Raw genomic sequence first — 17,050 nt, forward strand, 5'->3', positions numbered from 1 at the left:
CAGCCACTCCTCGGAAGGAAGATGGGGCAATCTACTTCCGTAGTGATACTGCCTCGGAAACCCAAGGAGGGGTCGCTATGAGTCGGGTCCGACTCGATGGCACACAACAACAACAACAACAACAACAGCCATGCTCTTAGTCATCTCTGGAATTCCTCCAGGTGTCTGGGTGAGCTCAACAAATGTCTTTTGAATTGATTTGTCTAACAACAACTTGGGTGTAGGAACTATTGGAGCAATTCTCCAAATAGTGTTTTTGTGATAATTATTTAAAAACTTTAAACCAAAGTTATTTTTACCCCAAATTGGCTGAGTAGCTAATTGCCTCCATTCTGTATTTCAATTTAGTCTGTAAGTAGGCATTATCTTAAAAGAAAGAGATAAATCTATTTTTTATAAAGCTGGGCACAGAAACAATTTTATTCCTTTGTCAGTACTCATAAATGAGCAATGGAAAACAAATGCAATGACTTTTATCCAATGACATGAGACCCTATCAGGATGTGCTGGTACCTTCTATCACCTTACCTGTGGGAATCTAGATAATTAAAGCAGGCTAATCAGTCATCTCAACATCCTGGATTTTTCTAAACTGAAACTACCTGTATTTATTTATTTTTATCAAATGCATTTTAGAAACTATGAAAATAAATTTGGCATGTCCATAATTCACACTAAAATAAATTTTTGTCAAAATTGCTTCTTATATAAGATTCAGTAAGGATTTTGTGTAAGCTGAATGATTTTTAAATATTTACTTCACCGATGTCTTGTGTTAAGAACAGGTTCAGTTTCACGCAGAGATTAATAAAGTCTCTCTACCACTCATTTATGATGGCTTTTCCCTCACATGTAATAGATTTTCAGTGTGAAAGAGCACAGAAATTTAAATATTCTAGTATTAGACTTTCCCCACCAGATGGCGCTGCTACCAACTTTATAGACTTGGTGGTGGTTTTAATTATTTGCTGCGCAATTCTGGTATCGTGATCCTATAGCCTGTCAGTCAGGTCTGTAACTGGTAGAATATGATTTAAGAAACAGTACAACCAATAGAAATGGTCAGTCTTAACCTACGAGCAAGCTATGATTTTGACAGGTCTGTCAGAAAGCAGCTTCTTGATCCCAGGTGTTTGTTTTGCACTGGGATTGAGTTCCATTAGGAGCAAAGCGAAAGCCTAGGAAAGATTTTGGAATATAGGGCATAGGTCGAAATAGATTAAACTTAAGTGTTAGACTTTTATTTAAAATTATTTTTAAATTTAATTTTATTTTTTATATATTCAAGATATTAAATGGTTCAGAGGTCAGAATAATACATACAAAATATTTTCTCCAAGAGTTCTTACATCCTTTCTAGTTCCTGCATCCCACACCCATGCATAACCATTTAATTCATTACTTCTATCCTTACCCTGTTTTCCTTCACAAAATAAAAACACGTTCTATATCTTGTTTGTTTGTTTTTTTTCACTTGAAAATGTATCCCAAAGGTCAACCTACACTAGTTATGAGATCTCCCTCACTCTTTTTTTATAGGTGCAAAGTATGCTATTGTGTTTTTTTAACTCGTTCCTTATGGAAGAGCATTTGGGTCTCATCTTTCTCCCACAGGGTGGCTGGTGGGTTGGTGGATTCGAACTGCCAACCTTTTGCTTAGCAGCCAAATGCTTTCACCACTGTGCCGCCAGAGCCCTTCTGATCTTTAGCTGTCTCAGATAGAACTGCAGTGATCACCTTTTGCATATGCTGTGTCATATTTGTGGCTATTGCTGCTGTAAGAAATTATCACAAATTCAGTAGCATAAAACAACACATGTTCATTTTCTTATAGTTCTATGGGTTAGAAGTCCGACAGGGTCTCACTGGGCTGGAATCAAAGTTTTGTCAAGGCTGCATTTCTTTTTGGAGGCTCTAGGGGAGAATTTGTTTTCCTTGCTTTTTCTAGCCTCTGGAGGTCACCTATGCTCCTTGGCTTGTGGCCCCCTCTTCCATCTTCAAAGGCAGCACCAGTGCATCACACCTTCTCACATAGCATCACCCCGACCTCTTTTGCCTCCGTCTTCTGCTTTTAAGTACCTGCATAATTACATTGGACCCAACCAAGTAATTCCAGATAATCTCCCCATCTCAAGGCCCTTAACTGAATCACATCTGTAAAGTTCTTTTGCCATGTAAAATGGAAAAAAACCAAACACACTGCCGTTGAGTTGGACCCGACTCATAGAGACCCCTCCTTGGGTTTCTGAGGTGGTATCACTATGGAAGTAGATTGCCCATGTTCCCAGGCTGAGGCATTATTATTCTACCACAGAAGAGTATCTCCAGGGCTCAAACCAAACCAAACTCATTACCACTGATTTGATCCAACTCCCATTGAATTGCCAAGGCTGTACATCTTTACAGAAGTAGATTGCTTCTTCTCTCTTCCACAGAGCTGCTGGTGGGTTCAAACCACTGACCTTTTGGTTAGCAGCCAAATACCTTAACTACTACACCACCAGAGCTCCTTAATTCTGGGGCAGATTCCTATTAGTAGAATCGCTGGTTCCAGGGGTAAATAAATGTATATGTTGCTTTCTGGGTATTGATAAATTTTCCAAAGGGATCATAAATATGATATATTTAAATATTACCCCAGGTATTTTACTTGAGTCAGGCTTACTGTAGTAGTACTTGTGAAAATACACTCATGCACAAATGTCATTTACACAAGTGCGATGAATCCTTGCCGAGTAACCAGTGCTGTGGAACGATGAACACATTGGGCTGTCAGGGTGAATTTGATCATCAACTTTTCTTTTTTCTTCCTTGCATGTCCCATTGTCCTTTAAACTTAGAGCAAAGTGATTACATCATGCCCAGTTGCAGAGAACTTGGAAACAGGCCATTTAAAAAGATTTTTTAGAAATAGAATATAAGGAAACCAACATTTGTGTAGTGACCCTAGGGTTCTGGGAAGACACTTGTTGCTATGTTGTTACGTGACGTCAAGTCAGACCTGACTCATAGCGACCCCTCCTTGGGTTTCCGAGGCAGTATCACTACAGAAGCAGATTGTCCAACCTTCTGAGGAGTTGCTGGTGGCTTTGAACCACCAGCCTCCTGGTTAGTAGTCAAGTGCCTTAGGCACTACACCACCAGAGCTCCTGGGAAGTGCTAGGTGCTTGCATATCTGCACATTTGTTTGACCCTCCTTCCTCTCTAAAGGGACACTGGATCCCACTTCCCAGGTGAGGAACCTGACGCTGAGCTGAGATTCGTCTTATCCAAGGTCACCCACCAGCAAGTAGCAAGTCAGGGTTTGAACCTAAATCTGGGCTCCGCTTTGCATGCTGCTTCTGTGTATCCTTCTCAGACATCCTCTTCCTTTATAAAGGTAATATTCAGAAGCCAAATGCAATCCAGAAAGGCTCCACTCAATATTACTTAAAAAAAAAAAAAAAAAATCCCACCATCTGGAGTCAATTCCCACTCATAGGGACCCTCTAGGACAGAGTAGAATTGCCCCCATAGGGTTTCCAAGGCTGTAAATCTTCACGGAGGCAGACTGCTCATCTGTCTCCCACTGAGTGGCTGGTGGGTTCAAACCTCCAACCTTCTGGTTAGCAGCCATTTACTTTTACCACTACCCCACTTTTACATAGGAAAACAATTGTTTTTATTGAGTGTGTTTGGCTTTCTGTTCTGTAACAGGCACTTATGCCATTTCTCTGCATCTTTCAACCTTTTCTGACAGATCTTGTGACTCGATTAAGTGCTGCTCTCCAATCCACATGAGGTGTTAACATCACTACATCACCTTCATCTGATAAACAGCTTGTCTGGTCAAGGGGGAGGTGGAATCAGTCTGACGTGCTTCATTATTTGGAAATCTTTAGAATCTCTCAGAGGGCGCCTTTAAGTGGGAGATTCCATCTTAAGTGTAGAGACTTCTCTGTATTGGCTGTGAGCCAGGGATGGAGAATGGAGAAAAGGAGAGAAAGTAGGTGGATAAACGGGGTGCATCACAATGTGAAACTTGCTGAGGCAGTGGGAAGAGATCAATGATGAAGATGTAGCTGTCTCCCAAGAGCTGTGGAGACCATCTGGTTGTGAGTGTAGTCAGGAGAGCCCCAGACTAGGAAGAGATAGCACTTTTCATTAAGCAGAGTAAATGAGGCCTGTCAGTGACTTTGGAAAATCGCTCAGCCACGTCCACACATAGCTGGTGGTTGATCTGAACATTTTAAAACACATGCTCTTTACCAAGAAAATGAACAATGGCACTCTTCCTAGTGTGGTACTTAATGTTATGTGTCAACTTGGCTGGGCTGTGGTTTTGATGGCTAGGCAGCTGGCAATGAGATTGTGTTCACCTCCATGGTAGAATCTGCTGTGAGCAGCTAAGTAGTTGCTCTTAGGGTGTGGCCTGCTTCCAGTAAAAGGAGAAGCTTTGAGATGGTCTCTAGCTTTTTGGTGCATTCGGATCCTGCACTTGGCCAAGGCTTCATCTCCAGTTCCTGGACTTGAACCAGTGGCCTGCTGGGTTGCCTGTCGATCTTGGCTTTGTTCCTAGACTTGAGACAGTGGTCTGCCATGTTGCCTGTTGGTCTTGGGATTGTGCCATTCTAATGCCGATCGTGGGTTCATCAGCCTCAGCAGCTAGCAGCCACATGAGTTAAGAGAAGCCTCCAGCTCAGTGGGCCTGGAAGAAGAGGCAGAGCCAAAGCCCAAGGTCAAGGGGCCTTCGCCCAGCCTCTATAACCAGCACTCTGAATTTGGACTTCTAGCATCCTAAACTATAAGAGAATAAACTCCAGTTTATTAAGCCCCGTGGCATTTCTGTAATAGCAGGCCTGGAGAAACAAGACACCTAGTAACATAGCGCGTGGGATGTGCTATCACAATACTGGGACAGTTCAGGCTGAACCACGTACGACCCATGTGTCTTTGGCAAGTTGCTGCTCATTGAGCATCAGTTTCTTCAGCTGTCAAACCAGCACAAGGGTTGCCATGAAGGGCACATGAGGTCGCTTGTGAGAGCTTTGCAAACTCTGCCAGGACCAGTTGCTGTTGAGCTGATCCTACTTCATGGCTGCCCCGTGCATGCCAGGATACAACTGTGCTGCACAATTGGCTGATTCTATAAAAGCAGCTTTGCTTCCCAGGTGCCTGAGGGTGGACTCAGATCTCCAGCCTTTCCATTACAGCAGCCGAGTGCGTTGTCTGTTTGCCTATATTCACCTGTTTTTATTATTACTTTATTTTTAGTTCACATCAAAAGAATTCACAGTGGTGCTGAATGATCCAATCTGAGTGCCCAGTTTATGGATAATCTAGGCTCCCTATTTCTCCTTCCCTTTTGACTTCTTGTAAGATCTCTTGTCCTTTGAAAATGTCTTAGAACCATCATGAAACGGGGAAGAACAGTCAGGAATTTTTACTTTACCCCCCCCCCAAAAAAAAAAAACAAAAAAATTCTTGATGTTTACAGTAGCTTAGTGGAGGGAAAGTTGAAAATGGCCCAGTTAGCCGGGAGCTCATTGTATATCCCAGAAAAGTGGCCTGTCACATTTTAAAGGTGCTAAACCCTTCTGAGGAAATTACCTGTCGTCTGGTTTCAAAATTCTCTTGGCAGACTCCTGGTGGATGCTGACACTTTTAATTTTTCCTGAGAGCTATTAACATTGTAGAACTTTGGGAACAGTATTCCCGAATCACCTAGATGGGCCAAGTGATTGAATAGGACGTGTGATAAGGCTCTTTTATCTATGATAAAGTACCAGGGAAAATCCTGAGCTGGCAACTTGTAAACAAGTCTGAGCTTCTTGTACAAACATCTATGAGGAGTTCTCTTGGAACAAGAAGGTGTCTTTGCACCTGCAAAGAAAATACTGTGCTCATCTGCTACCTTCCTGGTCGGCAGTACCAGGACCAGTTGCTGCAGAGTCAGTTCCAACTCATGGGGACCCCGTGTGTTGCAGAGCAGAACTGTGCATCATACGGTTTTCAAGGAAACAGATTGCCAGACCTTTCTTCTGAGACAATTCTGCTCTGGCACACTTGGGGTTCGAACCACCTATCTTTCAGCAAGTAGTCAAGCACCTAACCATTTGCACCACCCAGGGACGCCTACAATGCCTTTCAGTTCCAATAGAAATGCTGCTCATTCTGTATGCCAAGGAGAGATGCTAATGGTGCGGCATCTTTTTTTGGAAAGAGGATGATAAGAAACAGGAGGGAAATGGAATTCACCTAGTGTGTGCGCATCATGAAAATGAAGGATCTTTGCAGTTGCAGCCCTGAGTCCCTGGAGAATAGATTGGTTCCTTCAGAAGTCAAGTTTCTGAGGCTTCAATAAGCCTCAATTCATGAGCTTTCCAATTCCTAGGCTAGCTAAAGGAAGATGGCTAGTTTTGGGGAAAACATTATCTGTGAGATAATAGGGTGCTACATTCCAATTTAATATGACTCAGGCAGCTGGTAGCCATGCACTTTGAGAAGTCTCTGAGGAAATCCATGCATTTCAGTTACATATCAGGACTGTAACTGAAGTTTGGCATCTGATGAACCAGAGTGGACTGATTGGTATGCTAGCATCTCCTTACCATGCTCTCTCCTTTGGCTGCTGCATGGGATTGGGTTGATGCTAGTGAATCTGTTATTCTGACGAATGCTAATCAGAGATGGGATTCTGATTTTAAATTCAAATGTGCTATTAACTTTTCTAACATTGTGTGCTTTTGACGGCCTCATTTACATGATTTTTAAAATATGCATTTCTGGCTACAATTTTATTATTTGAGTGTTGTTTTATTTAACATGAGTTTTCCTAGGAGAAATTTTTTAAGGATGTTAAAAGATTGTCCATCTATTTGCAGTGGAGATGTACTGTAATTGAACTCCATATAGCTTAGACCTGTGTGGATGACCATAAGTCATCAGGGTGGTATAGCATAGTTAGGACCACCGGAGTCAAAATGCCTGGGTTTAAATCCTACCTCCTCCACTCTATTTATGTGGAACATATGTAATGTAACTGCAGGGAAATTTTTTAACCCTAAGTTGTTTGGGAAGATTCCATTAGAATGGCATGGGTATCAGTCACTTTTGCTAGGTTATGCTGTGATAACAAACACATCTAACATGTGAATGGCTTATAACGATAAAGATTCATTTTAATTCATACTCATGTTCAGTGTGGGTTGACAGGCTCTGCTCCATGTCCTCTTCGTTCTGGGACCCAACTGAAGGGATAATCCCTGTCTGGGACATGCAGGTCTTATATAACAGAGGGTGATAGCAGAACCCCATGATGACTTTTATAGCTTATGCTTAGAAGCTGCAGTGTCACGTGTGTTCATATCAAAAGGGCCAAAGTAAGTCATGTGACTAAGCTTGCTATCAATGGGGTGCATGGTATCATCTTCTACAATGTACCATTCACATTGACTGGAACATATAAATGCTCAGTAAATGCTGTTGTGGTTGTTGGGTGCTGATCCCATCTCATAATGTGACAGAGTGGAACTGCCCCATAGCGTTTTCTTGGCTGTAAAAAGATTTTTCTGGAAAGATGGAAGCAGATCACCAGGTCTGTCTCCCACAGAACCTCTGGGTGGGTTTGAACCATCAAACCTTTCGGTTAGTAGTTGAAAGCTTAACTGCTGTGCCATCAGGACTCCTCCAATACTAGTGGATATTTTTAGAACCAGTTCATAAGACTAAATTATTGTTTGGGATTCACAGCATGCTTTTCTAGGGCAGAGAAAAATGAATGTTTAGGTCTTTGTCACATGGTTATCTTAAGTACAAATTAAGGTGTTAAATGCTTCCTTTGAACTTTCCAGGGAAGGTGGTCTATGGAGAACCTATAGCAGCAAGTCTTGGCACAGATGGCACTCACTATTGGAATAAAGAATGGCACCATGCAGCCCACTATGTTATGGGACCACCCCTGCGACCAGACCCTTCCACACCTGATTTCCTCATGAATCTTTTGGCTAAGTAATAATTTTTCAGATGAAGTGTTTTGTCAAAATCAGATGCTGTATGAGTCTCAGATTTGTGCGAGTAGATCTTGTCTACCATCTGGAGTTTTCATTGGCTTCCAGGATGCCCTTCTACTTGGAGAGTTGCATACCTGCAGACCAAAAAGCATTGGTTTGATGAAGATATGTCAAAACCTCTCCTGGACACAGAGAACTCACATTGTTCTCACTGAAATTTCACTCTCCTGATTTTTCCCTTCTCTTTTCTAATTGTTCTTGCCCAGAGCTAAGGCTCTTCATTATGCCTGCCTTTATCAGAATACTCTTGATTTTTTTCTACACTGATGTAGCCTGGAACCAGATGTGCCTATTGTATAGGAAACTCTGTTGCTTTCTGAGAAGCTCTGACAACTTTTCTTGAGAATTCTACCTTTCATGGATATCCTGATTCTCCTCTTTCACAGATACTCAGATTCAAGTTAACAAAAGGCTTTTCTGCTACAGACTGTACAAGCGTTAACTTGACCCTCCCTTCAGCTTCTTTCCTCCTTCACACTTCTACTTCTCTAAGACAATTCACAAGTCAAAGCAGGGGTCCTGTCCCTGGAAACATGAACATCCTCAGCCAATGTCCCATCTCTGGTCATCGCAACATTGCCATTTGGCCAGAGGGTTGCCCTGGTAGACCTGCCCTCTCTTCACATGAAGGACTATAGTGATATCTTTGTATAGCATGCTACTCACAAGGAACTTTCATATATATTATTGCTAGTGATCCTGAAGTGATCTTCATCAAGTAAGTATAATCATCAATTAATAGAAGTGAAACTGAATCTTAAACAGGCTCATGATCACAGAACCAGTAAGTGATAGAGTTGGGCCTAGAACTGAGGTTTTTCTAAGAGCATTCTCTAAAAGTACTACTTTAGCAGACGAAGAAACTAAATCCCAGAATGAAGACAAGAATGGGGTGCAATATATATTTGAAAGAACTACTTGCTCTACGTTACATTTTTCTGACTTTCAGTTGAGAAGGGGAGTCAGGAGATTGGAGAATGTTGTTGACGTTTCCTCCTAACCTATTTTATCTACTCATCTCCACCACCTTTGTGTGCCCTTCTCTTTACAGCAATGATCTAACCACCACAGGGACTGACCACTGCACCTTCAACACCTGCCAGAAAGCTCTTGGGAAGGATGATTTTACTAAGATTCCCAATGGAGTGAATGGTGTTGAGGACCGGATGTCAGTAATATGGGAAAAAGGCGTGGTAAGTTTCATAGGATGCAGCTCCTTTGGCCTGATTCTTCAGCCAGGATCTAACTATTGTATCACCAAAGTGACATAAATCTTTATTCAAAACAAAACCAAGAAAACCCATTGCCAAGTAGTCATTCCAACTCAGGCAAACCCTGTGTGTTAGAGTAGAACTGCTCCATGGGGCTTTCTTGACTGTAATTTTTACGGGAGCAGATTACCAGGACTGTCTTCTGCTGCTCCACTGGTTGGATATAACACCCCAACCTGCAGTTTGGTAGTAAAGTGCAAACCATTTGAACTACCCAGGGACCCTCAAACCTTCAAAGAGAAGCTTTCTCATTGTTTTTGTGAGGGTGGTGGCTGGAAATTCAACACTGTCTTCCTTTCTTCCCCAGGACAGTTTTAGCAAAGACGTTATTCTCTTCTTTGCATAGTGTGGTTTAGCGGATGCATTGCAGCATTTTGCAGAGACATTAGGCAGTGAATTTGGATTGAGCACAAAAAACGTTCTTCTTCACGTCTTAAATTCTATAATGCTTCTGCTTGATTTCTCATGTCCTTGAAACTCAAAGTGTCACATGTCACTGGAGCAAATACTTGATAGAAAATACTTGAATAATTTTTATAATGTTCATACCTCTTTTTCATGACATCTTTGTAAGTGTCCCCATTAAGAACCTCTTGGAAATCATATTTTAAAAACTGCTGTATGAGGTCACATACATAATAATCCAACATCTAGAGAGACTTAAAAATGCTCATGATTTAAACTTTTCTCCCTGAGCAGAATCAAATGGCTAAATGCCCTGGGTTTGCCTGTCCAGCCAGTTGACATGTAGTTGTAAAGATCAGCAGGGAAGATCTCATTGTCAGGCCTTCTGCACTGATGCCCTGGAACTTCTCCCTTGGATGTTGTTATTGTTAGGTGTTGTCGGGTCATCTGTGACTCATGGTGACCCTATATACAACAGAACAAAACACTGCCCAATCGTGCACCAGCCTCACAATCCTTGCTGTACCTGAGCCCATCATTGCAGACACTGGGTCAGTCCATCTCATTGAGGGCCTTCCCCTTTTTTGCTGACCCTCCACTTTACCAAGCATGATATCCTTCTCCAGAGAATGGTCCCTTCTGACAACATGACCGGAGTAGGTGAGACAAAGTTGTGCCATTCTTGCTTCCAAGGAGCATTCCGGCTGCACTTCTTCCAGGACAGATTTGTTAGACTTCTTCCAGGACAGACATGTTAGTTCTTCTGGCAATCCATGGTACTTTCAGTACTCTCCCACAACACCACAACTCAAACACATCAGCTCTTCTTTGGTCTTTCTTACTGTCAAGCTTTCACATGCATATGAGGCAATTGAAAATACTATGGCTTGAGTTAAGCACACCTTAGTCTTCAAAGAGATTTCAGCATTTTAAAGAGGTCTTTGCAGCACGTGTGCCCAGTTCTGTATGACGTCTGATTTCCTGATTGCTGCTTCCACGGGTGTTGATTGTGGAAACAAGTAATATGAAATCTTTGACAACGTCAGTCTTTTCTCCATTTGTCGTGATGCTGCTTATTGGTCCAGTTGTGAGGATTTTTGGTTTTTTTACGTTGAAGTGTAATCCATACTGCAGACTGTAGTCTTTAATCTTCATCGGTAACTGCTTCAAGTCATCTTCACTTTCAGCAAGTAAGGTTGTGTCATCTGTGTATCGTAGGTTGTTAATGAGCCTTTCTCCAGTCCTGATGCCGCATGGTTCTTCATATAGTCCAGCTTCTCGGATTATTTGCTCAGCATATATTTGTTGAAACACCTCAATGGATATTCTATCAATTCCCAGAGCCTTGTTTTTTGCCACTTCCTTCAGTGCAGCTTCAATTTCTTCCTTCAATATCATTGGTTCTTGATCGCATGTCATCTCTTGAAATGGATGAATATTGACCGATTCTTTTCAGTACAATGACTTTGTGTATTTCTTCTGTCTTCCATCTTCTCCCTTGGATAGCACATAAAAGTATGTCAGACCTCAGAATCCTCTGTGGTCACTTTTCCTCTACATGTACCACTTGCCCAAACTCCAGTTAATTTCATTTCCCAAATACCTCCTTATTTCCATCTGCATGACGACCATTCTAGTTGAGGCCCATATTTTGTTTGGACTATTGCAGTAGTCTCATAACTGGTGTCCTTGTATCCAGTCTCTCATTGCTGCAATTTATTCAATACTCTAATACCAGAGAGACCTTTCAAATACAATGTTGTGTTCATAGAACTTTCCTCTCTAAAACCTTTAATTTTCTCCACTATTTATAGGTTAATATTTGAATAATCAATTTACATATAAGAGTTTTCAAAACATCTCTCTAGCCCTGTCTTCTGCTAACATCTTTTTAACCCCCATCTCCTCCATCCTAACTCTAACTGGCCCAGACAGCTTCTCTTCTCTTAGTTTAGATTTCCTGGTAGCAGTTCAGTTTATCTCTTTGAACTTGTGTTGTTACAGTAAGTGTCTTCATTATTGCCGATCATAATCTATTATAGTTCCCAAGGTTGGGCAATCTACTTCCGTAGTGATACTCCCTTGGAAACCCAAGGAGGGGTTGCTATGAGTTGGGTCAGACTCGAGGGCACATACCAACCAACCAACCAAGTATATAATGGCCTCAAAGTGATTGACTATTTCTTAATGGCACTTAGGGAAGCATGTTACTTTCTGAAACATTAAGATGGTTTAGTTTTGGGACTATTCCTTTCAGGCCATGGTTCTTAATCTTTTTGAGACAGAAAAGCTCTGGTATCCGAGTAAACCTTAAAGATGCTCTCACCAGATAAATTTACATAGGTATACACCCTCAGTTTTTTATTTCTCATTTTAGAGGGGTCACATTCTTTCAAACTCTGTCCAAATTAAAATCTCTTGCAATAGACTGTCCATGATTGATTCGTGTAAATTTCAGTTGCACAAAATTGAACCTCTTGAGTTGTTTTTTCCTCTTTCTAAAGGTGTTATCACCTGATTTAAAGGTCGATCTAATTTTAACTCTATAATATTCTAATTAGTGTCTATATAATTATCTCGTAAATCTTGAGTCTGCAGTTAATAAGCCAGATCATAAATGTAGTAGGTGACTGTGGTCAAATTCAAGTAAGACTTGAAAACATTGTTGCCAGCATTCAGCTGTCACCCATTCTGGCAGACATGATAGGGGTGCTTTTTCAAGCTGATAGGTTTTTGAGAAATCATCTCCAGGCTTCCATATGGTACCACATCATCATCATCATCATCATCATCATCATAATGATTGTTGAAGATGTTTCAGCATACACAAATGTGTTTGCCTCCATAGCATAAGAAATTAGGTGCAGATCGGTTTGGTTCTAAGAGATGTAAGTCTTCTGCTTTTATTGATGACCAAAAAAAAAAAAAAACCAAACAGGAGCTCTGGTGGCATAATGCCTAAGGCATTTGGCTGCTAACCAGAAAGCTGGTGGTTCAAACCCAGCAGCTACTCCTCAGAAGGAAGGTTAGACAATCTACTTCCATAGTGATACTGCCTCGGAAACCCAAGGAGGGGTCGCCATGAGTCAGATTGATAGGATATATTTATTTATTTGATCATTAGAACAAATGCATCTTCTTCTTTCAGTTGTGTTATGGGTTGATGTGTCTCCAAAAAATAAGTGTTGTAAATCCTAACCTCTGTGCCTGTGGTTGTAATCCCATTTGGGAATGAGTTCTATTTTTTATATTAATGAAGCAGGATTAGTGTAGGGTGTATCTTGAGTCAATCTCTTTTGAGATAGAAAGAGATTAAACCAACAAGCCTGAAGCAGAGACGGGGAGACAGATGCGCCAAAGCACATGCAGATCACCGAAGAGCCAAGGAATAAGGACCTTCGCCGAAGCCCAGAGAGAGAGCCTTCCCTAAAGTCAGCACCCTGAATTCAGATTTCTAGCCTCCTAAACTGTGAGAGAATAAATTTCCATTTGTTCAAACCGTCCACTTGGTGGTATTTATAGCAGCACTGGATAACTGAGACAAATTGTTTTACAGCATAGTGGTAAAATGGATGAAAACCGATTTGTGGCCGTTACCAGTGCAAATGCAGCTAAAATCTTTAATCTCTATCCAAGAAAAGGAAGAATAGCTGTAGGATCAGATGCTGACATTGTGATTTGGGACCCAAAAGCTACAAGGTAAGTCTGAGGTCTTATGTTCCTTGCCTTCAACGTGGTGCAAAAGCACTAACTTGCAAAGAGATTATGCATTGGCTTTCATCAACCTTTTCCTCTTAGAGGAGTGATTTAGCAGTGCTCAGGTATTTGGAGCCTGTGCACAAGAAAACAGTTTCAATGGACAAATATTTCTTTGTTTTTCTTGGCATAGAGGATTCAAAAGTTGGGTTGCTTACCATTCCCTGGAAATGGTATGTGTATGAAGCCAATATGAATTTACCACTTCAGTGCTTGGCAAATGCCTGGGTTCACGTGGAGGAAAGGTACAGAGCAATGAGAAAATAAATTTCAGCACAAAGAATGTCACTTTGAGTTAGCCAAATTTTCCAGTTGAGTTCATCTTGAGCCCATCGTTCCCAGTAGACCCCAGCTTTTTGTTTCCAATTTCCATAATTCTATGTTAATATTGCAGGTCTAGCAAATTCCACCAGCTCAGGAAGACATTCTATAGAGACTGAAGCTCTGCTAATTTCTCCTTGTAGGATGTTAGCATAGGTAACACCTGCATCAGGATTTGTGTTTTCTATAAACCCCACCTTGGAAACCCAAGGAGAGGTCACTGTGAGTCAGATTCCACTCCACAGCAGTGAGTTTTTTTTCTTTTTTCACTGTTTATGTGTGTGGAACGGGAATACTGTATGACCTTCTGCCTTTATTTTATAGGCATTTATTGAAGGTCTGTTAGGTATCTCTCTGTAGTATACCTTGTAGGTGATATTATCACAGAGACCCCATTTCAATTGTAGTAGTCCTGGGCTGCCCCATTCGAGAAGCACTGGGCTACCATCATTATGATCCTAAAAGCAAGGCCCAGAGGCTTTCATAGAACACAGTTGTCTTTTTGTGGTTGACACTCTACTCTGGGCACTCTTTGTTCCAACTGGTTCATAGAGCTGACCAGCTGGAATCATGGCAAGTAGCCATTAGTGAACACTTCAGCCTTTTATTTCATTGACACTTTACAATCCATGCCATGCAGTAAATGGTGATTTGACCCTAAAATACCAACTAGACACAACTCAGGGTCTCTGTTAGGTGTTAACAAGGAACTTGTTCTTTAGTCCCCGTTGGACTAAATCACTACTTGTCAAATGGTCTATGTTGCTTCTCTTCCTTGCTTCTCCATCTCTGCATGAGAAATGAAGCCGAGTGAAACTAAATGTGGGCAGCACCTCTACTTGGTGCGAAGGAATTGTGCCTGAGGAGACAATGGAAAAAATTGCTTGGATTTGGATATCTCTCTGGATGGATTGAGTGTGCTCTATTTGCCGTGCTCCTGATATTTTCAATATCATCTGCAGAGGGCTGTTGTGAACCCAGCAAGGACCTGTCTAGTGTCATCTCTGCTGACATTCAAACAACTTAAGCTGCTTTAAGTGCTAGTACTAGATAGGCTTTTGAAATGACTTGTGACTTATAGAGATAATGAGATTGTTATAGAAAACTTAAAGATGTTTAAAAGTCAGAAAAACATGGGACACATTTGTGAAGAATGACTTTTTTGAAGCATAAACCAAACAGAAAGCCAAATTCACTGCCATCAAGTAGATTCTGCCACATAGCGAACCTATAGGACAGAGTAGAACTGCCCCATAGGGTTTCCAAGGCTGTACATCTTTATGGAAGCAGACTGCCTCATCTTTCTCCCATGGTGGGTCCAAACCACTGACCATTGGTTAGCAGCCAACTACTTTAACCACTGCACCACTGGAGCTCCTTTTTTGAAGCATAGCTTCTGAGAAAACAATAATAATGATAATAATTAGTGATAATTTGCATTTTTTCACAGCTCTCAGTGATATTTAAAAATGCTTGGTGTCTAAAATGTGATATACAAAGTAAGAGAAATATCACCTTACAATGACAAGAAAACTAAAACAACTGTGTCAGTGACAGGTTTGACATGAATATCCTGATACAGTGACTTTGCAATCTTGTATGGTTTTCATGAAATTAGGTACCAAGGTATCTCCTGATTATCAAAGCAGAACACCTATATTTATACTCGATTGCTGATGGTCCAAGGAGCTCTGGTGGCATAGTGCCTAATGCATTTGACTGCTAATCAGAAGATTGGCGGTTCAAACCCAACAGCCACTCCATAGAAGGAAAATGGGGTAATCTACTTCCATAAAGATTTACCACCTCAGAAACCCAATGGGGGTCACTATGAGTCAGAATCAACTCGATGGCAGTGAGTTTGGTTTTTTTGGTTTGGTTGACAGTCCACTTCAGCATTCACTTGTTCTTCCCATCAGGTGAGCCAGTGACTAACCTTATTTTATTGTCTTTGGGTCTGTTCTCTATTATTCCTTATCAAATTTGAAGGAGAAATGACCATACTGTGTGAGTGATATGGCTATCCAGTCTAGTTCCTAAAAATGTGCACAGTCCAAGGAGACCATTCCCAGAAAATCTTCTACACCTGGGTATCTCCAGCATCAGCCGGCCTTTAGAGTCTCTCAGCTGTTTTAATCTCTGAGCATGACAGCAGCTCAGATCTAAAGCATTGTCTTGCTTAGACAGCTGGACAAAGAGAAATGACCTGGACGTAAGGTTGTGAATAGTTCACTTACTTTATTTACCACATATTGCTGCTTGGAGGCTATTTATAGGCTGTGATTATGTCTCTTTGAGTCATGTTTTTAGACTATATAAATTTAGACTACTCCATTTCTCACAAGTTTTAGTGCTTGGTTTCAGTAACATTATTTTGTACTTCCTTTGCTATTCAGCCATGTCAGAACAGAACAGAGTGATGCAAACGTGTAGTTTTTTTTTTTTTTTTTAAAGATATACATATTACCTGCTTAATTTCCCTCATTTCTAGACAAAGAATATCTAACTTAAGGTCAAACTAAAGAGCTCCTATACTTTTACGTTTCTTTCTCTCTCTCTCTTTCTCTCAAAAGGCATATATATGAAAGTTTACATATTCAGTTTTCTGTTATCACCACTGTATGAGGTGAAGGATGGCTGTTACTTATGTAATTGTTGATGGTCCATGGCTATTATGTAGTAATAGCCATTCTTCACTTTATGCAGGGATGATAATGGAAAATTGAATATGTAAACTTTCATATATATGCCTTTTGTGATTAAGGTAAATATTAGGCATTTCATTATTAGCACTGAGCCTTCTTTAACCAAAAACCAAACCAAACTCACTTCCCTCGAGTGGATTCAACTTAGAGCGACCCCTCCTTGGGTTTCCCAGGTAGTATTACTACAGAAGTAGATCACCTGTTATCTAGGTCTGCTTACTGTTTACACCTAGGTGCCAGGCATTAATGAAAACAAGCACAGGTCCAAGAGCCTGAGTGTGTAGCTTCTGATCCCAGCTCCATCACTGCTGAGTACAGCCTTAGCAGACGGTTTAAAGCCTCTGACTACCCACTCTTTCATATGTCTAATGAGTTTATTAATAATTGTTCTGCCTGCCTCACAAAGTTTTTGTTAGAATCACATGAAATAATACATGGGAAAATGCCTTATAAATTAAGAAAGTCTTATGCACAAATAAAAAGCAACCCAAACCTACTGCCATCAAGTTGATTCTAACTCACCGCGAACCTATAGGATAGA

General features: G+C 41.0%; 1 protein-coding gene across 1 annotated transcript in view; it reads left to right on the forward strand.

Moving 5' to 3' along the window:
* Positions 1 to 17,050, forward strand: part of DPYS (dihydropyrimidinase) — a 99,124-nt gene that overhangs the window by 29,945 nt on the left and 52,129 nt on the right. Inside the window, 3 exon segments of the mRNA XM_007934786.2 lie at positions 7,833 to 7,989; positions 9,103 to 9,244; positions 13,284 to 13,426. Of these exon segments, the coding sequence (XP_007932977.2) occupies positions 7,833 to 7,989; positions 9,103 to 9,244; positions 13,284 to 13,426 (442 nt within the window).

This window comes from Orycteropus afer, unplaced genomic scaffold (assembly GCF_000298275.1).
Source record: "Orycteropus afer afer isolate SDZICR_OR568_19922 unplaced genomic scaffold, OryAfe1.0 scaffold00021, whole genome shotgun sequence".
Lineage (NCBI taxonomy): Eukaryota > Metazoa > Chordata > Mammalia > Tubulidentata > Orycteropodidae > Orycteropus > Orycteropus afer.